Source organism: Catharus ustulatus, chromosome 31 (genome assembly GCF_009819885.2).
Source record: "Catharus ustulatus isolate bCatUst1 chromosome 31, bCatUst1.pri.v2, whole genome shotgun sequence".
Taxonomy (NCBI): Eukaryota; Metazoa; Chordata; class Aves; order Passeriformes; family Turdidae; genus Catharus; species Catharus ustulatus.
Genome location: NC_046251.1, coordinates 1,063,456 through 1,088,412, shown reverse-complemented (window position 1 = coordinate 1,088,412; position 24,957 = coordinate 1,063,456). Strand labels below are relative to the sequence as shown.

General features: G+C 48.6%; 1 protein-coding gene across 4 annotated transcripts; it reads right to left on the bottom strand.

Annotated features, from left to right (window-relative positions):
* Nucleotides 1-232: 232 nt before the first annotated feature.
* Nucleotides 233-20,263, bottom strand: LARP4 (La ribonucleoprotein 4). 4 transcript variants are annotated; one of them, XM_042780084.1, is made up of 17 exons: nt 20,185-20,199; nt 15,543-15,717; nt 15,192-15,339; nt 13,873-14,031; nt 13,483-13,558; nt 12,864-13,000; nt 12,504-12,607; nt 11,504-11,614; nt 11,090-11,143; nt 10,073-10,282; nt 9,578-9,681; nt 7,231-7,455; nt 6,634-6,682; nt 6,274-6,432; nt 5,676-5,797; nt 4,292-4,460; nt 233-2,801 (listed from the first exon to the last, which is right to left on the bottom strand). In XM_042780084.1, the coding sequence occupies exons 2-17, from the start codon at nt 15,591-15,593 to the stop codon at nt 2,064-2,066; spliced, it is 2,616 nt and encodes an 871-aa protein (XP_042636018.1). In that variant the 5' UTR covers nt 15,594-15,717; nt 20,185-20,199; the 3' UTR covers nt 233-2,063. The 4 variants fall into 4 exon arrangements, with proteins under 4 accessions (XP_042636018.1, XP_032939242.1, XP_032939241.1 ...); XM_033083351.2 differs by lacking the exon at nt 20,185-20,199 and having other exon boundaries at nt 233-2,297; nt 2,436-2,801; nt 15,543-17,787; XM_033083350.1 differs by lacking the exon at nt 15,543-15,717 and having other exon boundaries at nt 20,185-20,263.
* Nucleotides 20,264-24,957: the final 4,694 nt, after the last annotated feature.

Genomic DNA, 24,957 nt, shown 5'->3' with positions numbered 1-24,957 from the left:
GAATAATGATTTGGGGGTTTATATACATATATCTATATATAGAAATATATAGAAATATATGTATACATAGTTCAGGGAATGGCAGGAAGCTGAGCTGGGGGAGGTTGAGGTGGAAAAATCAGGAAAATTTCCTTCCCCACAGAGGTCACAGCTCCATTTCTGATTTTTAAGGAGCATTCACACAAAGCTCTCAGGCACAGGGTGGGATTTTTTTGGGGTGTCTGCAGGGCCTGGAGTTGGACTCCATGATCCTGATGGGTCCTTTCCAACTCAGCCCTTTCTATGATTTTTTTTCTGTCTCTCTCTTTTGTATAAACTGCATAAATACATTATATTGTGTTATGAATCAACTCAAAGCAATTGCCAAGCTGAATAATAAGTTAGAGAAATGACAACTCTGGCTTTATATATATATTTATAAAAATAGATATGAGTGTTCTCCAAGCAGTTGATAGAGAATTCCTACTGAGGCCCCAAGTTGCCAAGGGTTATCTGGCTAAGAAATCAGAAGATGAAAAAATTTCACAGTTATTTTAACTGCCACTTACATTCATTCTATGGCAACACGAGCATATATTACTAAGATGGTTATGGAATATATCACAATTGAGTTTTCCAGTGTTCACAACTTACAACTTTTAAATTTGTACACTTGCTATTCACTTAAAAAAAAAAAATAAAAAGGAGGAAAAAAAAAAAAATAAAGGTGTGATTCTTACTGCTGGAAGCTACTTTTCCCTAACACTTTATACAGAACTTTGAACCCTGGTATGCTGATTTTGGCAGATTAATGAGCTCAATGTTCCTATTTTCAGTCATTAATCACCCTGAAAATTTAACCACTTACTGCACAATAGTGTTGCAAATTCAGTCAGCACACAGCTGGCACCACTCCAGCAGGGGGATTTCTTTAACTCTGCATCTTGAAACAGTTCAAAAAAGGAGTCAGTTGCTACGACATCAGCTGTAAACAACAAATTCCCAGGAGTCTAAACCCTGATTTCTGGCAATACAGCAGCCAACAGCCTCTTCCAGAGTACAGAGAAAACCCAGGCACAGCTCTGGTTTGCTGCCCAGCCATGCAGAGATGCCAGTGAGTGCCCAGAGTTCCCACCTGCCAGGCAGAATTCCACATCTGCAATTCCACATCTGGAATTCCAGGTAACACCAGGTGCTGTGTCCTACCCTGGGGCTGCCTCAGGAAAACACACCAAGAAAATAAAAAATAAAAAAAAAAAAGCACTAAAGTCTGTAATAAAGAAATTAGAGAAAGTAACAAGAGAGGGAAAAAGCAAACAAACAAAACCCCAAACCTAAGGAGTTGCCCTCAAAAGGAGGCAGGGAAAAAGGGCAAAATAAAAATGCTCCCTCTGCCTCCTTCCTCTGCATCTACGAGACAATTTCTGCTGTCCACACACTCTCAGCTACAATCCAGAATCCTGCAAAACCTCTACCTTAAAAAGCTTGCTGAATGAAATATTAGTGAGGTCAAGAGACTCTACTTCAAGCTGGGTTACTACAGTAGTACATTCAGTTTTCATCTAAGTGATGACAACAGTTGTGGCTGCACTCGCTCATGCTGCCTCTGCAAAGCCAGGCCATCCATGGCAGACACACCAGCCCACAAGCCAAACGTTTAAATAGGTTAAAAAAAGTTCTAATTTTACAGAAATGCTCATTTTTTCCAAAAATAATATTCTCTTATCCTCTTCCTCTTCTACAGCGAGGGACAGGTTAATTTGTCAACTCATATTCTTTCACTTTGTCAAAACTCTACTTTCACAATCCCAAAGCTGATTTCAAGCAGGAAACCCTCTGCAAATTAAAAACAACAAAAAAAAAAATACAAAAATTATAATCTCTATATTTATAGTGATTGGAATCCTCCAGCATTTATGAAATCACTTTCAGAGATGAATTTTGGGACCTTCCACAACTTCTCCACACAAGCCACTCTTCCAGTTCAGTACTCCCCTTCCTCAATCCTTCCCTCCTCAAGTCTCTCTGCTGCTCTTTAGTTCACAGCTCAAGGTTGAACAGAGAATCATTGGCTGGACCAAGAGTTACTTTGGTGACCTGGGTGGCACAAACTGCTCCTTGTACTGCTCTTTGCTCACAAACTGCTGCTCCTTGAACTGCTCCTTCCCCACGAAATGCTGCTCCTTGAACTGCTCCTTCCCCACGAAATGCTGCTCCTTGCTCATGGATTGTTGCTCCTTGAACTGCTCTTTGCCCATGAAATGCTGCTCCTTGAACTGCTCCTTGCCTATGGACTGATCCTTGCCCACAAACTGCTCCTTGAATTGCTGCTCCTTGTACTGATCCTTGAACTGCTCCTTGCCCACAAATTGCTGTTCCTTGCCCAGGAACTGCTCCTTGTTGCCCAGGAACTGCTCCTTGCCCACAAATTGCTCCTTGTTGCCCAGGAACTGCTCCTTGTTGCCCATGAATTGCTGTTCCTTGCCCAGGAACTGCTCCTTGTTGCCCAGGAACTGCTCCTTGCCGGCGCGGCGCGGCGCTCCCTGGGGCGAAGCTCTGCGGCCGAACTGGCGCCTCTGTTCCCTGATTTTGCCAGCAGCTCCCCTGGGAGCTCCACTGCCACGGAACCCGGGGAAATCCTTCATCCTTCCTTCAGGCCTCTCAAGAGGAGCCTTCTCTGGAGCCTTGTCCACTGTGTTCTCTTCGTTTTTGGCAGGGGGAGCGGTGTTGGGGCGGTGTTCCCTCGGGGGTTGGGTGGGGGCTGGGGGTGGCTCCTTCGGGGGTTTCTGGCAAACTTCGGCGTAGCTGAGCTTGCGAGGCTCCTGGGGAGCAGGGAGAACAGGGAGGTTCATGCAGCACAAACTGCCAGCCTGTGCCAGGCATGACAACAAGGAGAGGGGAACTCCCAGGTGCAGCATCAGCACATCCTGGAGAAAACTCCCTGGGACATTCCCAATCCCTGGGACACTCCCATTCCCTGGGACATGCCCATTCCCAATCCCTGGGACACTCCCAATCCTTGGGACACTCCCATTCCCTGGGGTCACTCCCATTCCCATTCCTTGTGACACTGCCATTCCCTGGGACATTCCCATTCCCAATCCCTGGGACACTCTCATTTCCTGGGACACACCCATTCCCATTCCCTGGGACATGCCCATTCCTGGGGGTCACTCCCATTCCCATCCCCTGGGTCACTCCACTCCCATTCACAGTGACACTCCCATTCCCCCCTGGGTCACTCCCATTCCTTATGACACTGCCATTCCCATCCCTTGGGTCACTCCCATCCCTTGGGTCATTCCCATTCCCTGGGACACCCCCAATCCCTGGGACACTCCCATTTCCATTCCCAGTGACACTCCCATTCCCATTCCCATCCCCTGGGACACCCCCAATCCCATCCCCTGGGTCACTCTCATTTCCATTCCCAGGGACACTCCCATTCCAATTTCCATCCCCTGGGTCACTCCTTTTATCCCCTGTGACAACTCCATTCCCATCCCCTGGATCACTCCCATTCTCATTCCCAGTGACACTTCCAATCCCATTCCCTGGGACACTCCATTCCCATCCCCTGGATCACTCCCATTTCCATTCCCAGTGACACTCCCATTCCCATCCCTTGGATCACTCCCATTCTCATTCCCAGTGACACTCCCAATCCCCCCTGGGACACTCCCAATCCCATCCCCTGGGTCACCCCCAATCCCACCCCCTGGGTCACTCCTTTTTTCCCCTGTGACATTCCATTCCCCTCTGGGACACTCCCAATCCCATCCCTTGGGTCACTCCCAATCCCTCCTGTGACACCCCCAATCCCCTGGGTCATTCCCATTCCCATTCCCTGGGACACTCCCATTCCCAGTGACACTCCCATTCCCAGTGACACTCCCAATCCCCCCTGTGACACTCCATTCCCATCCCCAGGACACTCCCATTCCCTCCCATCCCTTGGATCACTCCCATTCCCAATCCCTGTGACACTCCCAATCCCCCCGGGGACATTCTCAATCCTTGGGTCACTCCCATTCCCATTCCTTGGGTCACTGCCATTCCCTGGGACATGCCCATTCCTTGTGACACTGCCATTCCATTCCTTGGGACACTCCTATCCCCTGGGTCACTCCCATTCCCAATCCCTGTGACACTCAATCCCCTCTTGGTCACTCCCAATCCTATTCCCTAGGACACTCCCATCCCCTGGGTCATTCCCATTCCCAATCCCAATCCCTGGGTCACTCCCAATCCCCTCTGGGTCACTCCCAATCCCATTCCCTGGGACACTCCCACTCCCTGCTCTGGTCCTCACCTGTGCTGCCAGAGCAGGAGCTGCACTTGCAGGAGCAGCAGGTGAGGAGCTGTTTGTCCTGGGTGCCTTTGCAGCACTGATGGGACAGGTGGATGCTGGGGGAGAAGCCGGGCTGGCCACGTCCTTTGGAGCAGACACTTCTTCTGCTTTGCTCTCTGGCTGAACAGAGCTGATAAACCAACAACAATTCAAATTAAAACCTGACACTCGTGTTTCAAATGCAGAACAGAACAGCACATTCCCACCATGATCTGTTCTTTCCATCTGGTGGGCTCTGGAGAAGACACCACCCAACATGACTTTGCTAGAACATGGAAATGAATCAGCAGAGCCCAAAGGGTCACCAGGCTCTGGGGACATCAGTTCCAGCACTGCCAGAAAGGTGAGGGGAGGATTGTCCCAATCTTCTGCACAGAGGGCAGTTTGGGCACCACAATATCAAAAAACATCTCAAGGTGTAGGAGAGGGTCCAAAGCAGGGATGGAGGAGTGGCTGAGGGCTCTGGGTGTGCTCAGCTGCAGAAGAGACTGAGGGGAGACTCCTTGGGGGCTGCAGCTTCATCCCGAGGGGCAGCTCCCATCTCTGCTCCCTGGGACAGGGACAGGACACGAGGGAAGGGCTGGAGCTGAGCCAGGGGAGGGGCAGGTGGGGACCAGGGAAAGGTGCTGGGCACTGCCCCAAGGCTGCCAGAGCTCCAGGAGAGTTTGGACACCACTCCAGGGATACCCAGGGTGTGATTTTGGGGTGTCTGAGCAGGAACTGGGTGATCCTTGTGGATCCAGAGCTCCAGGAGAGTCTGGATAATGCTCCCAAGGATGCTCAGGGTGGGATTTTGGGGTGTCTGTGCAGGGACTAGGTGAACCTTGTGGATCCAGAGCTCCAGGAGAGTTTGGACAATGCTCCCAAGGATGCCCAGGGTCGGATTTTGGGGTGTCTGAGCAGGGACTGGGTGATCCTTGTGGATCCAGAGCTTCAGGAGAATTTGGACACCACTCCAGGGATGCCCAGGGTGGGATTTTGGGGTGTCTGTGCAGGAACTGGGTGATCCCTGTGGGTCCAGAGCTCCAGGAGAATTTGGACACCACTCCAGGGATGCCCAGGGTGGGATTTTGGGGTGTCTGTGAGGAACTGGATGATCCTTGTGGGTCCAGAGCTCCAGGAGAGTTTGGACAATGTTCCCAGGGATGCCCAGGATGGGATTTTGGGGTGTTTGTGGATCCTTGGTGGGTCCAGAGCTCCAGGAGTGTTTGGATACCGCTCCCAGGGATGCCCAGGGTGGGATTTCGGGGTGTGTGTGCAGGAACTGGGGTTGAACTGGACAATCCCTGTGGGTCCCCTCCATCTCAGGACACTCCATGCATGTCCCCAGCATGTTCCCTCATACCTGAGCAGCACAGGCTCAGCCTGGCTCGGGGAGCTGACGCTGGCCACGGGCGCTGGGGCGGCGCTGGGCGTTTGTTCCTCCGCAGCAGGAGCCGGGCAGGGGGACAGGGAGTCTTTGTTCTCCTGCACACAGAGCAAAAGTTGCAAACTACAGAAAAATACTCAAATTGCTTCACAATATGGCACTGTAAGACATCTGAGAAGTGGGGTAGTCCCAAAGTCCTGATGAGAGGAATTTTACTTTTTGGGCAAAAGCAGAACTAAGCTGCATCACCCCGAATATCAGTGCTTAGTCCCAGCAGCTCAAAGAAAAAAATTCATCTGCAAAGATCCCTTACCCACACTCCACCAAACTGCTCCTAATCCAACAGCCAACATTCCTCCTTTGCTGGCTTTATTCCTAAACATCACTGGGTTTACAACAGCATTAAGTGCATGAGCCCTAGCTGCATTCCCACAAAAAAATCTGGGAAATGAACTATTCTATGAACAAACCAGTGTGAAATTTGGGATTAAAGCAATGGAATATATGGCTCTAAAAAACCAACTAAGAGGAAAAAGGGAGTCACAGCAACCAGACAAGAGACAAGACCAGGCACCTTCTCCTTGCAGACTCCTTTAACAATGTCGGACATCCTGCTCTCCAGCACTGGCTCTCCCAGAATTTTTGCTGTGCTGCCAGGCAAAGGTGGGAAATTGGATGCAAGTAAGTCAAACTTTGGTGTCTGAGTCTTTGTTTCTGCTGAAGGCTGAGGTCTCTGGAGAAGGAAAACACGAATTACTCGAGTTGTAACACAAAGCAGTGAAAGCCCTGAGCAAGTGTCAGGGAACTTCTTAGAAAAAAATTGTAAATCCTCAACATAATCTGAGGATTTAAGGACTCTGCCATCCTCTGATAACAGGCAAACCAACACTCTGCACTTTGTGGGACTCCCTGCAGAAAGAGAAGCAGAACTCACTGAAACTCGGTCGTCCTCCCGTCTCCTGCGACCTCTGAACACGTTCCTCCTGTAAAGACAAGAAATTCAGTCAGGGATCCCCCAGCTGCAGTGGGCACTGCCCTGCATGAGGGCACAGCTGCCTTCCCACACAGTTCTGGGATGTTCTGCCTCCTCAGGAGGGGTCCAAGTTTGGAAGAAGTTGGAGCAGTCAATATGGGAACAGTTTGTCTTTCTCAACTCGCTGCATGAGTGTCTGACCAAGCACAGGGACAATTATTTTATAGTAATTAATTTATTAATCTGATTTCTCACTGATCTGCCTTTTCAAGTGTCTAAACCTTGAATTTACAGCAATACAGATGCCAGCATCTGTTTTAATTCTGGGGACAAACCAGTTGCTTTAAAACAGAAACACCTCACTCTCTTCTGCCAGCTGTTTGTCAGAGAGTAAAGTGGAACCATTCCTGCTCCCAGCTCAGCATTTACAGCTCCTGATCTACTCAAACCTCAGTTTTGTCGTGGCTGCTCCTTCCAGGAATCCATTTTGTGCTGCTGCTTGCTCTCTTTGGCTCACAGGAGCTGCTGTGACAGCAAACCCAGGACCCAGCTCTTTACCTGCCCCTGCCGACGCCGTAGTCGCCGTTCTGCTCCAGCTGTGCCGTGGGAGAATCCTTCTGGGAATACCCTTGCTCTTGGTGCCCAGTTAAGGAGCTGTTGTGTCTCTCCATGACAAAATTCCTGGAGCTGGTTCTGCTCAGGTCCCCCATGGGCAGGGCCCCGGCGCCGGGCGGCGCCTCCGGGTGCTCGGAGCTGCTGGAGGAGCGGAAATGCGGCTTCACCCTGCGGGCACAGAGAGGAGATGAGGGATCCCCCCATGCTGAGGAACCACACCAGAACTGTGGATGATACAATTCCTCCAAAGCCATCTTCCCCTGGAACTTGCTATAATAGATAAGGTATCCTAGATACCAAGGTTGAGCCAAATTCCTTAAGAATTTGGTCACACTTCGGAAAATAATTGGTTAGAAATTATTATGTGTAATTGGTCAGTTCACTTTTAGAACTTCTCACTTAGATTGGATGCTGTTCTTTGTATAAACTTTTATTGGTTGTAGTTTGAATCCTCCCTGAAACCTGAATTTTCTCTCCTTTGGTAAACTCTGCACATCTCATAATTTAAGGACAGCAGGAAGATTTTGCACACTTGCTGTTTTCAAACAATTTCATTTTAACATTTCATGAAATCAGAAGAAACTCTCCTAGTGCCAGCCAAAGAATGATTCCTCCACCTCCCTTTCCCACAAGGATGTTGCAACAAATCAGCACAAAATAAATACCAGTGGCTTAAACAAATGTTTAGCTACAGAGAAAACTCCAGCACTTAACTATTAACTGTCTGCACCACAAAACAAATCACTTTTAATAGGCCAGGACAGAAACTCAAAAACAGCAGCTGGATGAACTCTCCAAACAAGCAGCTCCACAGTTCAAGAGGAGATTTGCTGAACAGAGATGAACTCACATTTCTCAGCTTCAAGAAGCATCAAGAACCAGTTTTAAGGGCCCAGTAAAGTTTAAGTTTCCCCCATCAGCAAAAAAAAAAAAAAAAAAAAAAAAAAAAGAAGGGAGGAGGTGGAGCAAAGTCAACTGAATTCTTCCATTTTGTCCAAGCTGTTCTCAAAATGGCACATCCTGAAGTCACTGCCCAGCCCTCAGATCTCATAATCTCATCCGTCATCGAGACGGCCGCAGTCTTGTCTGGGCAGAAGAGCAAAGCAGAAAAGACAAGGAAAGATAAAGGAGGGAAAAAAAAAAAAAAAAGAGCAGAGAGAAGGAGAAATGATGTGAGAGCAGAAGGAAGGAAGAGCAGGAGGAAGGAGAAGCAGGAGCAGAGGCTGCCCAGCCCCAACTGTGACCGGTTCTCTCTTAGCGCGATACTTGATCATCACTGGGCCGGCAGGACCTGCACACACTGACCCCAAAAATACAAATCCAAGCACCCAAGGTTTATAAATCAAAGCCTTCACACAATCAGGATTTTAAAAGCAGACCAGGAGGCATTTCAAGGTGCTAATATTTGGATACACACAGTTGTTGCATCTCTATTTCCATGGGGGTTCATATTTACAGATTGTGCAGAATTTAAAACAAAAAAAAAAATCCAAACCACCTTTGTCAAGATGTGAATTGGGAACTGAGCAGCTGCTCCATGTTCCAGGCACATGTTCCAGTCTGGGTTAAGACTCTGCTGAGTCACCACAGAGCAAAGCCTGAAGTTCCCCCTTCTGCCAACAGCCAGACCTGAACTCACAACCCCACTCACAGCCCTGCCAGTTGTTGGCTGATTTTTTTTCAACACCAGCAGCAATTCCCATGATCCCAGCCCTGTGCTGCACACAAACAACTCCCACCCCCACACACAGGTTACTACTCCATTGTGTTCACAGAGCCAGCAATACAAAGTGTTTCCTACTCCCCAGTGTTTATAGCTGAGCTAAGTCCTCACAGCTCTCTAAAGCAAATAAATTACAGGAACAGCCCCAGCATTGAGCAGTTGGATGCAGCAGTCAGGACAAGCAACTCCCACTGCAGGAACCAGCAGCTCCACAAGCCTGATCCCAGCAGGAAAGGCTTATGTGGTGCTGCAGGAGTTTATAATCTGTGTATAACAAACATAATTACAAGTATGACCTTAAGAGGAAGTTATTTATTTGTCTGCAAAAATTCCTCTGAGGCTTTTGAAGGAGTTACCTTGGCTTTCTCCAGCACTGTGTCCATTATTTTGGGATTTTAAGCTGCTGCCTTCTACCTCATTTTTTAAATTAAGTTGAAAAGCATCAAACATTTGATTATAAAAGTCATGTGGTTCATCAGAAAGCAGTGCACATGACATGCAAGGAACACTTGAGGATCTCAGTGCTGGAAGATTTGGAGGAACAAACACCTGGCAGAAATCTCTTACCGATTCCTGTGGAATGGGCGACCTATACTGAGAGAAGCAGCGTTTGTTTTGTACGATCCTGGTGTGTTAAAGCCATTCACAAATCCACCGTTGGGAAACGGGGCCTGCAACACACACACACACACAACAGCCTCAGTGGCTGAGCTGCAAGGAAAATGTTTGCAGATTAATGAGCAGCTTCAGCAGTTACTCATGGTTGTAATTTCACACTGGGTTACAGCGTCACAGCTTCACAGTCTGCATCTGCTCCAGCAGAGATCCCCTGGAAAAGCTGGGGGTTCTTCCAGCAACACAAGCTGCAGGATAATGGAATTTCACACCAAAATTCCTTGAAATACCAGTGGTGAGACTGGCAGCTCCTCTGGTAGTGGTACCACAACAAAACAGAATGATCTGAGCAAGAAACCCTGAACACCCACTCACCCCAGGGATTTTTTATTAAATGATCCCTGATGGGTTGGGCTCCTCCTCCCCCTTTGACAAATTGTTACTCACCAGTGGTGTCTCAAAGTAAGGTGCAGGGTTTGGAGACCACGTCTGAGGCACGATGCTGTAAATGGAGTACTGCTGAGGGCTATATACAGGCTGCATAAACAGGGGGGAGGCAAACTGGGCTTGGGTCTGCACAGGCTGGGGATACACGCTGGAATCCACCACCCGGTAACCATTCTTAGCAAAAAATGTGTTGATGGCTTTTATCCTGGCCTGCAAGACAGCAAATCACATCAGGTGTTAGCTGGGAGGAAAGGAGGATGTGGAATTTTTGGTTTTATCCTGGCCTGCAAGACAGTAAATCACATCAGGTGTTAGCTGGGAGGAAAGGAGGATGTGGAATTTTTGTTTTTATCCTGGCCTGCAAGACAGCAAATCACATCAGGTGTTAGCTGGGAGGAAAGGAGGATGTGGAATTTTTCTTGGTTTTATCCTGGTCTGTAAGACAGTAAATCACACCAGGTGTTAGCTGGGAGGAAAGGAGGATGTGGAATTTTTCTTGCTTGTGAAGGTTGATTGCTGCTTATGGATAAAAACTGATAAAATCAGTCCTGCTTATATTTTCACAGCATGATAAGGGGAAGGACACACATTGCTTTAGATCTGTAAAACTGAAGAGAAATGCTGCTTTCTGCAGCAGGAACTGTCCAGACTCCAATCATGACAGCTCCTCTTATTGCACTTTGCTCCAGCCAGCTTTGTGCAGCAGCCAACTCGAGACTCACAGTGGCAGGAATGTCTCTCCTGAGCTCTGCAAACTCAGATTCTGGGGCAAGTGGAGCAGGGAAGTCAGCACAGGAATGTGTTTCACCTCCCCTGGGAAGCAGCACTGTGAGCAACCAGCAGGCACTGAACTGTAATTTGTCAGAGCTCCCCATGACCTCGTTCACATCTCAGTTTTCAGAGCCAGAGTTAAAGGCTCTGTGAGTCCTTGGTTCACCCCCCACAAATGGTGACCATCATCCAAACAGAAACAACACAATTCAATCCCCACAGAAACAGCAGTTAAAGCAGCCTCACCATTACTGGCTTGCCCTGAAAGGTTTTCACTTCTTCCCTTAAGTATTTGAACGCCTGCAGATACAAAAAAAAAAAAAAAAAAAAATTCAACATTTGAGTATCTTATAAAGTTGAACTTCCCAAAGGATGTTCCATGATTTAACACAAATGTGCAGTCATGTGCTTCCCTGTCAGCCCAGCTAAATTCATTAACACTTTAAATTCAGGATTCTTGTGCCAGTCATGGCCAGTGAGCACCGAGGCAAGAGAATTACAACCCCACAATCTCTCAACTTTTCTTATTAACCAAAATCTGCCAGTAATCTCTTAAAACAACAAAAAGGGGCTCAGTAAATAAATATTTCTCTTAGCTGCAGGAAGCACTTTCCTTGAGCAGGGGGAGGATTAGAGCTGGGCAGAGGAGCAGGAGCTCACCTGTTGCGCGTCTGTGTCCGACTGGAATGTAACGTACCAGTTGTTGTTGTGAGCAAACTCACAGCTTATCACCTTGGGGCAGTTCTCATTCTTGAACAGAGCCTTCACCTCCTGGGGAGACAAATTCAGGGCCCTTGTACAGTGAACATTAAAGTGATTCCAGTTTATGCTCCAGCTGCTGCTCTCCTGGATGGTTTTTTATTCCCTCTACCAACACCCACAAATTCCAGTTCAGCCCCCTGGGCTCCCAAGATAAAACAGAGCAGGCTCAGCTGGTAAGAAAATAAAGATCTGTGCAGACCTGGTGGTATTTTCATATGAAAAGTAGGGAAAGTGTGGCTTTAGATCAGCAGAGTCCATGAAATATTTCTAAGTCAAGGCAACCTGACAACTTTGCAATAATCAGATTGTGAAGAGAGGGATAAGCAGCTGCTCAGTGTTTGCATTAAAAGAATTCATTAAAAATGCTGGTAGACAAACAGCCTGTGTTACAACTTTAAAAAACAAAGAACTAAATCATTCTGTTAGCCAAGAATCAGGAGGAATTTTATTATCCTCCCTCCTCAGGCATAATGAGCTCAGCTCATGCTGGGGCTCAATGAATGAGAAATGTTCAGTAACATTTCTTGCTGCCAAAACAACAGTCTGACTTCAAGTAAAGTTATTGCAGTGACAAAAATTCAGCCTCAATTCCAAGCTATGCCCTGGACTGATTTATTTTTGGATCTGAAATGAAATCAGTTCAAACTTCCTTCCAGAAAAGCCCAGCTAACTCAGCTTCAGTGGGGAAAAAAAAAGTTTGTTTAAGAAGGTTTAAATTTGGCAGTAAATAATGGGAAGGAACAATGGCAATAATTTTTTGTTTTTGCTATTTTGACAAGGCACTGATGTGGTCTAAAGGAAAAATATCCAGTTAAACACCAGGTGATCTTTTCCTGGTGCTGTTTGAAGCCACCTTCCAAAACCAGAAGCATTTCTTTATTTCTGTCTCTTTATTTACCTCTATAGGCGTCGTCTCAGGGATCTCACGGAGAATGATAATACATCGTTTGTGGTTTGGTCTGACTTTCTCCCCCCTTTCATCCACTTGTACCATTGGAGAAGCTGAAAATAAAGCAGAAAATTTGGGCACTGTGCACATGGCAGCAGGAGCAGACTCTCTCATGGAATTTGGAACAAAGAATGAGAATTCAGGAGTTTGGAACAGCCTTTACTCAGTGAAATTTTTGTCACCATTCACCAGAACAACAAACCAGAACTAACTCAGAGACTACAAACCAGCTCAGAGACTACAGCATCCCTCTGAAGCATGGAAGGATTCTTTGTGCTACCGAAACAGACACCAAAATCCCAGACTCACATCTCAAAACTTCAAGAATAAGGTCCATATCCGTTGTCAGCTTCTTAATCCCTTCCATGTTGGCAATTGTCCATATTGGAACAAACTGATCACTGTCCATCTGAGACATCAAGTAGAGATCCTTTGAAAGATTCTCTCTAAAAAGATATAAAATTATAATTTAGTAAAAATCCTGAACTTGACTTAGAGAAAAAAAAAAAAAAAGAGGATAACTACAGGCTTAAATAAATATTCACCAACATAATTTACAACCAAAACACCCTCAGATTTTCTCTCCTGGAACAAATCCCAGCAAATCAACACAAAGCAGAGTAAGATAATTTTAAAAACTTAATGAAGTTTCAGTGTTCTAAAGGTCTGCAAAAAGGATCTGCCAAAAAGACTCCTGGTGCTACACAGTAAATGATCTCAACATCTTATGACTGTGAAGGACAGAAATTATCCTCATCCAAGGACACAGACTGACAGACAGGACTGAAACAGCTGGAAGGTGCCACTGGGTTTCTCACAGCACATCAGCAAATCTTGCTTTGTGTTTTTATCAAGATGATAAAGCCAAAAAGAGGGATATTTGCCAAGGATTTTAATAAAGGGTTTACACCAAGCTAACTGCACCTACCGTGAGAAGCAGAACTCAAGTTGTTTCCTCAAACATTCTCTGATGTCTTCTGTGGACACAGTGGAGCTGCCATCACCTGAAAAGAACCAAATCCACCATCAGCTCTCACCTTCATGGCATGGTAACAAGGACACATCTCACTGCAGAACACAAGAATGAATCCCTCTGGGTAGGACCAAGAGGAAAAGCACAGATTCTTAAAGACCCCCAGACATCAAACTCTCAAAATGATTCTGATCCCACCTGGAACCTGTTTGGCCACATCTTGAGGCCAGACTGGAACTTTCTGGATGCACATGGACAAATCAGAGCTCCAACTTGGTCAGAGCACACTCAGAGCAGCTCCAGGGGGGTTACAGACATTGAGAGCAGCATTTGAACTTCACTCACCAGACACTTCATAGATTTGGTATCCCAGATCTTCAGTTGCCAGGACAATTCCATTTGCTGATGCCTCATCAACCCCTGTGCCATTCCTTGTGGCTTCACAGGATGGGGAATACATCACTTCATACTGCTTGCAGCTGTCCTCTGAGATCTCTATGTTACCTGGCAAAGGAACACAGCAGCAGCAGGAAAACTCCTGTCAGCTTCAGCATATTTCCCATTTGAAAAATTTTGGCTAACAACATTAAAACAAATACTCCAGAAAGTTGTACCTCAGAGTGTCTGACCTTAGCCTGTATTTCTCAGACTTTGTGTTGGATGGCACTTACACCTCCCCAACTTCAAGATCTGGTTTGCACTAGGCTCTCAGTAAGTAAATAAAAGTAAATAAAGAATCCTGAAATCGATCCCCAAAGTGGCAGAGAATCTGAAAACCAGTCTTTCCACGTGAAATTTAAAATATTTAAGAGAGGTTCCTAAAAACAAGAGGTGAAAATTGCTTACACTGCCTCAACTGCTTCACTTTGTTATGAAGAGACAAATGAGTTTCTGTCAGGCAAAGCACAAACCCAGCGCTCTCTCCTCACTTCTGCTGACTTACCAGAAACCTTTGACAAGGCCACACAAGCTGAATATTCCCTTCTTTAGCCCTAACTTTTACTAAACCATTCTGCAGGGAATCTTCTGCATTCTCTGCCATGCTTTGAGTCACCTCAGCTCCAGCTCAGATCAAATCTGAGCCAAACAAGTGAACCCAGGTGAATCTTTAGTGCTGGAGTTGAATATTTTGTTCTGGATTTGAATTTTTAGTTCTGGAGTTGAATCCTTAGTTCTAGATTTGAATCCTTAGCTCTGGAGTTGAATCTTTAGTTCTGGATTTGAATCCTTAGGTCTGGATTTCAATCCTTAGTTCTGGACACTGCCTGTGTGGTAAGGATGGGAATGGGACTGCAGTGGAAGAGCCTGAATGGAAAATTTAACATAACCATGCACAGGCTCTGCTCCTGACAGCTCTGAGCAGCACCTTGGTCCCCCAGGATTGCAGAGGGTCCCTCAGACCTTATTGTCCTGTTCACAGGGTCCAGTGGATGCTCAAGTGCAGCAATTTTCACACACTCAGCACCCTGCTCCCCTCTTAGCGCGTTACTTGGTCATCACTGGGCCCCAGCAATCCTGTTCAGAGCCAAATCTCAGTGCTGAGCACCATCCTCAGTGCTGCTTTCTCCTGTTCCTCTCACACACATTGCTCCATCTGCACTGACAACCTCAAGAGCCAGAGTTTGCTCCTCTGGAAATCACCAATCCCTGTCCCAAGAGCTCACCCTCAGCTGGAGTCCCCTGGGCTGCTGCTGGCTCCTGCCACGTGTGCTCTGTGCCATTGGTGGGGGGCACGGCCTCACCACTGCCCTGGGGCACTTCTTGCCACACTTTAGCGTTGGGGTTCAAGCCAGCACCTTTTGATGTTACCTGCTGAAGAGACCAGAACATTTTGGTGAGTGAGAGAGACCCAGAGAATCCTCAGAATTCAAGCCAGAAAATACAGGCGAATTTAGTGATTGTCTCTAGAGTTCCACATCTCAAGTGTCTACCCAGCTATTAAGTACCTATGTGATTTTTTTTTTATTAATGAAAACAGGAAAATCCTTGGTATTTTCCAAGTATTTCGTTTCTACCTCCATTAGAAGTGTTGCCTTCAACCTCTCTTTATTGACATCCAACAACATCAGCGGAGGCAGCGGCTACTCGGCAAGGGCTCTGGGAACTCATAAGCTTTTAAAGACTTGACTGTCATAATGCTCCAGTCCCCTTTCACCAGAAAGGGAAATTTTCCCTCCTCCAGACCCCTTCCTAGAAAGGAAGGTAAAAAAACATATGTCAAGGAGAAGAAACTGTATAACTTAACGGAATTAGTGATATCTCTACTGACCAAGCATCGCCTGTGCTGTGCCAGGATTCCTCCTGAACTTTCCCATCCCCCAGGATTTGTACACACATCAACACTAATGATTTCCTTAAACTTGTAACCAAGGAGATGAAAGGTTTTGAATTGCCAAGACAAACTTACACACCATCCCAGCCTGCTGGGGAGAGAACAGGATCTTCTCACTTTGGACCATAATTAGAGTGAGAGGGTTACAAATGAGACAGACAAGAAGAGTTGCAGGACTCCAGCCTGGCACCTGACACACAGAAATGTTCATTCCCACAGCACAAGATAAAAGTCCTTCAAGGTCCCTCTCCCAGAGCATTTGGGTGAGGAATCCAACAATCCAGCAGAAGCACAGAGAAAAAAAAACATGACTTCTGCTCCTTTTATGTATTGAAATAATAACTCCAGTCACAGGGCAGTGAATAAAACTACCCTTTTGCAAAAATTCTCCCCCCCAAGATATCCCAACACCCCTCAAGCAGCTCCTCCAACCACAGAACGATGCTCCACTTCACTGCTGCAATTTGCTGGACTTTAAAAGGTGAAAGCCATTAATCCAGCTCATATCCACAAACACACAGATAACGAGCTGAGTATGCTGGAGGCTCCTGGATCCTGAAGTTAAGGAGTGGCTCACTACCAGCACAAGGATAAGGAAGCAGTTGCAATAGCTTTAGAGATAATTCCTCTGCCAAGGTCACACCTCGTGCCAGAGCTGTTTGCTGCAAGGACAAGCTCCAGCTCAGTAAAGGAGAAGCCTCCAAACATTGGAGAGGTTCAAGACAACCATGGGAGAAACAAAACAAAGTTTTTTTGTAAAGCTCTGAGATTCAAACCCCCCACATAGCAACAGTCTTCCCCTCCTGTTAATCTTTGTCCAGGAGCAGAGCTGGAAACTGGAAATAGTTCAGGGTGAGAGGACACACGTGCATTCCCCTTTGCAGATTTCAGAGTAGTTGTTTCCCAACAAAACAACCTGCAAAGTAAAACCCAGTAACCTGCTGTACCCACAGGTTCTGTCCCTGCAGTTCAGCAGATCCAAAATAAGCTCTGCTCAACTTTTGGTCACTCCTGGGACAGCATCACCTGCCCTCAATGGGCTCCTGCTCACCCAGAACCAGCAGGTCCCAGTTCTTTGAATTTACTTTTCAACAAAGCAAAAAGAGACAAGACACACTCAAGAGATGATTCATTTTTTTTTCTAAAAATAAACTGTGCCTCACTACCTGCATCTCTGAGGGTAGCACTGAGCTCAGGCCTGAAGTAATTTGAAGGAATAAATGTGATAAAGTGAAACTGAAACACTTTGGGGTGGTTACTGCATTTCTGGAGGTGATTGGGACTAAAAGCAACTCTGAGGTGATGAATGGATCAGGAACAGAGTGAGACACACACCTGGAACTTCCCCTTGTGCCAGAAACACTGAGCTGTAAGAGCCCAGCAGGATCCAGCCCTGCTCTCACTCATCTCAACAGCAAAACCCCACGGACTGGAGAGGATAAAAAGTCCCTCATTTACATCAGCTTTTGGGAAATTCATGCTGCGCTTCCCGAGCAAAACCGCTCCATCCTGGCCAGCGGCTCTTCAGAAGAGAAGGCCAAAATATCAATTCTTGCTTATTTAACTGAGGCTACAAACATTGAGCCTGTGGGATTGGCTGCAGCACGATCCTCCCAGCTGCTATCGGGAACTTTCATGACGAGGTTAAAGCTTTACAGAGTGACAAAGGTTGGGAACACTCGCTGGGATCCACGAGCTGACAAAGCTCTCCTCCTCAGCACAGCTTCCCCTCTCACTCACTCCACTTCCAGCAAATGGGGATCAAAGATTCTCCTCCAGCAACTCCTAAAAATTGGATGTTGAAGAAAATTCTCATTCTGAAGCATGGCTAAGGAGATTTTTCTTATTGGAGTTACATCTAAATTATACTTAACCAGATTCAATTAAGGCATTCAAGAGTTTTAAAGCATTTGATTTTAATATGAACTCAAATTATTCTGCAAAAAATCCTAACCCAGAACTTGTGACAGCAGACAAAACTCTCTAAAACAGAATCAAAGCAAAAAAATCCAGAAGATAATTTAACCAAACTTGTGAGAGGAGAAACAAACCCTTTTCCAGAAATGGAAACGTAAGCAGATGGAAAAAGCCCAAGGTCAGCAAAGCTACGGGAGGCAGCCAAGAGAAGCCTTGTGCTGGCTGGGGGACAGGCAGGTGGGGACCCTGAGGGGCTCAGCCACAGGGTGACCTCCTTCTCTGAGCTTCAGCCACCTCCTGATGCACACTCAGGGGTTGGATGAGGACAAGTTGGTGTCAAACCAACACACAGAATCCCTCTGGAGCTGTTTCAGGTTTCAGGTAACACTTCAGCGCTCTCGGTGTCCCAGGTAACTCTCAAGCTCAGTGAATTCAGTGATCACTGGGAGCCACCAGGAGCTGCAGGATTTTCTGCCTCCCATGCCCAGGGGAGGCTCCTCCACCCCCTGGAAAAGCCAAGGCAAAGCTGAGCTGTCTGAGGGTGGTGCCTGTGTCAGAGCAGTGTGAGCAGGGGTCACAGGAAGCCTCACCTGCTCCAGAGGGCAAACAACACTCAGTGCTTCCCACAATCCTGAATTTCTAACCAAGGAACATCATGGGCAGCATCTCACCCACCTGAAATACACTTTTTCCCCAAAAAAATTACAAATATATGGAATTAGGAGCACATACCCAGTAGCCATTATCACTCCCATTTCTCTCAATGCATTTATTAATATTCCCAATGCACCTAATTATTAATTGTTAACAGCACACAGATCCTGGCTCAGAAAAAGAAAAAAGCCTTTGAAACAGCACAAGTCATCACTGCAGAGATGTGGAACTAAAGGATGTTGAAGGAAACCAAATTTCCCCGTGAGGGGCTCAGCACAATCACCAAGTTCACACCTCAAGCAGATCTGAAACGAACACTGACAGCTACAGTAACTCAGCCAATCCCCCTGAAAACCTCGGGACTTCCACACATCCTCTGCCTTATTCCCCAGGCATCCCCAAAGATCCCCAGATAAAGCTGCTGTCTGCTCCCAAACATCCAACTGCAGCATTCCAGGGCACCCAGCTCTGAACTCCAGTTCTCAGTCTTGGCAGTGAAAATAAACCTTCAGAAAGTCCAAATGCTCCTCAGGAACTCAAAATTAATTATTACTGAGCCTTCCAGAATGAAGATCACAAAAACTCCCAACACTATCAGAGTTGAGTTTGTGCTTTAGGACTCCCCAAAAACCCCAGAGTGCTGATGAGCTCCAGCTCCCAGCAGCAGCAGCCATGTGCTGCTCCCTGCTCCGCTCCAGCTCCCTGCACATCCCCATCCCTGCATTCCAGAACCTGCCTCGTGCAGGGGCCTCTCACCACGCTCAGCCCGGGATGAGGCAGCTGCTCACGCCTCCATCAGCCTCAGCAGTTCCTCTTCCAGCAGAACCCTAATTCTCCAGACCTGTCACCGTGCTCATGACAACTTTTATTCCTCTCCGCGAAGCCAAGGAACGTTCAGCTCCGTTCGGCTCGGAGCTGAGGTGATTCGTGTAAGAAAGAGAACGTGTTTCCCAAAGCGCTTTATTTAGAGGTTCCTAAGCACGGAGCACATGTTGGTGTGATTGTGTGTGAGCCCAGCAGCACCTCCTCACCCATCAGCCCAACAAAACCCCGAGCAAAACCCCCCGAGCTGGATCATCCCGGGCAGACCCAGCCCGGCTCCCCCCGGTTCCCTCGGGCCTCCCCCCAGCCCCGGCCGCTCTTTGCCCCGCGCACGTTTTGGGACAAAACTCGCTGTAAAGTTTATAGCGGCCACCCGGGTTCGTTCAGCAAAGGTTGAAAGCGCTTCACCGAACCCCTGAAAAGCCCTGAGCAGGTGAAGCCCCGTCCCGGGCCACAGCGGACACGGCGCCCGCCCTCCCCGGTGACCTCCAGGGCCGGGCCAGGCCGCGCTCCTCGTCCCGCCTGGACCCGGCTGGCTGGGGAACGGCAGAACCCGCCTCCCTCCCGCGCCACAAACCACCCCCAGCGTTTAATTAACGCCATTAACGAGGCGCCGAGCTCGCGGCCGGCCCCGCGGGGCCGCCCCGCGTGTGGAGGGGCCGGGCCGGGCCCGCTCCCGGGAGGCCTCGGCGAGGCCCCGCGTGTCCCGCGTCACCTTCACGGCCGGGCCGCGGCGGCACCCGAAGGTCACGGCGGCGCCCCAGCCGCCCCCAACCCCGGAGGAACCTTCCAGAGCGCCCACCGACCCCTCCCCACCCGGCCGCGGCCGCCGCCCCCGGATCTGCTGTGTCAGCCCCGTCCCCTCCCCCGGCGCGGCGTGCGCGGCCTCCCTCCGCCGCCTGCCGCCACATGGCCCGGCGCCGTCACCTCACCTCCACGAACAGCAGCATCGTGCCGCCGCGGCCGGCGGGCCCGCGCTCCCCGGTGCCCGGAGCGGCGATCGGGACACGCGGGCTCCGCCTCCGGCCGCGCCGCCCGGCCCGGCCCGTCCCGTCCCGCCCGCTCCCCGCCCGCCGCCGCCGCCTCTTCCGGGCGCACCGAGCGCATCCGGGGCACGGCCGGGACGGACCATTCCCGAGCGGAGGGGAGGGGGGAGTGAGGCCGCGCTGCCTGCCTCCGCTAGAGGGCGCGGTGGCTGCAGCGCCGCGCTGGGGAAGCGGCGTCCCCCGCGAAGGGAATGGAAGGGTCGTGAGGCGCGCTGTGGAAAATTCTGGGATTTGGGGTTTTAATTATTAGGGTTTTTTTTTAATTAGAGAAGCAAAATCCTTTATGCTTCCAACACATGTGTGCACGCACCCCACGTTCAGACCCCGCTCCGTCCCCACTGCACGCCCTGCGCCCTATTTTATTTTTCTTTTTTTTTTTTTTTAATTTTTTTATTTTTTCCCACCTATGTTCCCAGATGGGGAAGGGGCCGGAGAGGCTGCCAGGGCTCGTCCCGGCCAGGAACGGGTGGGGAAGTGCTGGGAAGGCTCCGGTGGCAATGTCACAGGATCAGGATTTCCTCCAGACAGACCCGATTTAGACAGGGCACGAACCCACGGCAGTGTCCTGGACAAGTTCCTCCTGTCTTGGTGTGGATCATCTTTTTGGGAAGGGCTTGGTTCCACTGGAGCCCATATTGTCCCTTGTGTGCCTTGCCCAGGTGATGGGGGTGGCACACCTGAGCTCAGGTGGCAGAAGGTGACAAAGGTGACAAAATCCTGTTATACACCTTGAGTTGAGTGTCCTCCCAAACCCACCTGGAGAGCAGCAAAAATGATGCTCTGTAGAGATTCCTGCCAGAAAAACACACTTTGAAACCACTTTGCTTTAGAGAAAAGGAGGAGCAGCAAAAATGATGCTCTGAAGGGATTCCTGCCAGGAAAACACACCTTGAAACCACTTTGTTTTAGAGAAAAGGAGGAGCAGCAAAAATGATGCTCTGAAGGGATTCCTGCCAGAAAAACACACCTTGAAACCACTTTGTTTTAGAGAAAAGGAGGAGCAGCAAAAATGATGCTCTGAAGGGATTCCTGCCAGGAAAACACACCTTGAAACCACTTTGCCTTACAGAAAAATCCACAAAAATTTATCACAGCTCGTTGAGGGCTACCCTGTTGGTTTTGGTAGGAGAATTAAAACACTCTGGTGTGGGTGGAGGATGGAGATTCCTGCCCTGAATCACCCTGTGAGGGACCCCAGCGACACCATCACCTGCAATTAGGGCTGGGCAGATCCGTGTGGATAAGACAGAGCCAGGGAATAATCAGGGTCCATTGAGGAGATTAAACAGGAGCACAAGCTGCCCAGCAAACCCAGCCCAGCTGGCAGCCCCTGCCTGCTCTGGAGCAGCTCCAAGACACAGAGGAGTGAAAGAAAAAAAAAAACAGAAAATATATAAGTTGAATAAATAAGTTGGAGCAGGATAAATGGGAGGGGATTGTTCACACACTGCAGAACCCATTCTGGAATTTTCTCACTGGACCTCACAAACCCCTGTGAGATCAGAGTTTGTCACATCAGAGCTCTGCTCTCTGGGACCAGGAATGGCTGGAGCAGTCAGGGAGGGTGAGGTGAGATATCAGGGAAAGGTTCTGAGGGGTGTCAGGCACTGAAAAGAGGAATGGTGCCAGCCCCAAGGCTGCCAGAACTCCAGGAATATTTAAATAACACTCCCAGGCACAGGGTGGGGTTGTTGGGGTGTCCTGTGCAGGGCCAGGAACCAGACTGATGATCCTTGTGGATCCTTTCCAGTTCAGGATATTCCATAATTCTGTGATGTAGTGAGACCTCATAGCTCCATTGTGGGATTGAAAATTTGTTCCTTCTCATCCCCTTTCCTGATAAGAACCCATCAGACTGGCATTTATCATCTCCAAAGCACTTTGCAACCCTTAACTCCTTAATCCTCACTCCCAGAAGGGGAAGCATCACCCTGGCTCACAAACCCCAAGCTCCAAAGCTGCTCCTTAATTTTGAAAGTGCCCAAATGGAGCTCCCAAAGCAATGGTGGGATTGCAGCATGGGTGGTTCTCACACCTGAAACCCCACAGGAGCTGAGGATTCCTGAAGCCAGGCTTTGCTGGGGTGCCAATCACCACTAATGCTCAGATTAGAGCATTTCCCTGCAGTTGGTTCTGCCCACTCCATGGAAACACCTGGCAGGTGAAGGGCTCAGTGTCACCAGGACACTCCCAGCTCCACAACACTCCTTGGAAAACCAGGATTGGTCCATAAGAGTGAGAAAAGAATTCCAGCTGGGTGACAACAATTCTGTGTCATCCAAAAATGCAGGAGTGACACCACTCGAGCCAGGACACGACCAGGTCCCGTTGGCACCTGTTGGGAGGTGAAAAAACCAGTTCTGTGTTTACACCTGGGAAGGTTCTTTCCTGTTACTCACCAGCTGTGACTGAGGCACAGGCAGTTCCCCCTAAACCCCATCCAGAGCTCCCAAAGGCTTCTCCCAACAGCTGGGGTTGGAATCATGGCAGAAATAATTATTCTTCCTGCCCAGGGTGTTCCAGAGCAGAGTGAACCTGTGGACACAGAAATGAGATATCCCATTCTGAGAACAAGCCAAGGACAAGGCAAGAAGCTCCTTTCCTACAGCAGTTCCATGGAATCAGAATATGGAGCAATTTCTTTCTTGTTTTAGTCGTGTTATCTGATGTGAGTCGATGCCAGTAAAAACTGGGATTTCCTGTCACCAACCTCCCTCTGCTCTATTGATTTTTCCTTGCTTTGGGCACACCTTATGGATTTATCCCTCATTCCCCAGCAGAAAGGATCCAGCTGGATTCAAGGGCATCTCCCCTGCTCCTCTAGCACTCAGTTTGGGGCAGGAGGAAGATGAGACCTGAAAAGGAGCAGAGCCTTTCCCACCTCTCAGAGCCAACAGGGCTGTGCTGATTTCACAAGAGGAAACTCCACCTCGGGGTAGTGCAGAGGGCACCAGGAATTCGGCCTTAGGAAGCCAGGAGTGGATGTTACAACCAGGAGGCAGAGTGGGAAGGAGCAGTGGGAGAGTTCTGGGAGAGATTTATGGTCCTGGGTGTGAGCTGGGACCTCCCAGTGGCAGCCCCGAGGTCTGGGCTCTCCCTCTGCAGTGCAAAGTGCTGCTCCCTCCACAATTGTGCTGAAACAAGGAGTCAGCTTCCCTTTTCCTGTTATTTCACCCTCTGGAATGGGTGCTTGCTGAATACAAACACCACAAGAAAGGCAGGAATTGTTTATTACCCCTGACTCTGATGAGATTGATCAGATTTATCTGGTAAATCTGTTTAGCAGATTTATCTGTTGGGTACCTGGACACCAACCTGAGGGGTGATGTTCTGTCCCTGTTCCCCACATCTTGATGCCAGCATGGCTCAATCTTGCTCCCAGTGTTTTGTCCAAAGGTGCAAAATTTGGTTACCACATCCCCACTATCAGCAAGGAATAAATCCTTTTAGACATGGAATAAATACTGAGCTGGCTTCCCTATCTCTGCCTCAGCTTTTGTTGTCTCCTCCCAGGCAGCCAAGGAGCCTCCAGCACCGTGGCAGAGCCCTGAGGATTGCAGGGTGTTCCCACCACAGAGCTGTGCAAACGCTGCCAGGGCCTCCTTGGTGGCTCCAAGACAAAAGGCTGGGCTCAGCAGCTGCTGGGAACATCTGGTTTTAATTTTTCCTTCAAGCCACGACTTTCATTTGGCCACCAAACCACTTCCCTTTCATCTCTCCAGAGGACCAACCCTGTGGCAGAGCTGGCTCTGCCTTGTCCTTACCCTGCATTATCCTGCAGGAAGGTCTCAGAAAATCCAGGGGAGAGATTTCAGAGAGGACAGCAGCTCCCAAATGACAGGTTCCTGCTCTTCTCTCTCCCTACAGGTCCTTTAAAGTCAATTTGAGGCAACATCAGCATGGTTTAAAGGGGCTCAGAGTCCTGCTGAGAACTGATTGCCCCTAAATTCCTTGGGTTGAGAACCCAAACTTGAAGAATCAACAGATGTGGCATGTTGTGCTGAGCAGGCAAAGCATGTCCTTGGGCTGGAGGGAGAATCTGTGTCTGTTTGGAAATCTCTTTAACTGAGGGTGCTGGGAACAGGGCTGGGAAAAAATTCAGAAACATCAGCAGTGGCAGTTTCCTCAACAACACTTGGCTGATAATTCTGCTATCAATAAATGATTACCTGAGCAGGGAGATGATGTTTGGAGCACTCAGGGTGTTTTTGTGCAGCACAAGAGGCCTGGAGTGAGAATGTTGGAGAGATCAGCTGCCATCACATGATCCTGGTAACCACAGCAAAGTTTTATCCAAAGCCAGGGAGACTCTTGGCTCTGCTTCTGGGCCTGAGCTCAGCAGAGATTGTGCCATTGTGTTTTCACAAACTTCCATCGGTGCTGAAGTAACTGAGTGGCTTTTCCAGGCAAAACTGAGTCCCAGGGTGGGAGAGGTGCCTTGAGCAGCTCAGAGCTATCATGGGGTCTGATCCAGCTGCCAAGGAAACCCAAAAGCTCCAGGGGCAGCCAGCCCTGAGCAATCCATCTCCTGTGGCAGACTCTGGCTACACCCAAAGCCTTGGCAGGGCTGCAGTGTAAAACTGTGCTATCATTTCAAATCAACCAGCTCTTCCCATCTGCCTCCTGCCCTGCTGCTGGGTCACACTCTCCAAATGGCCA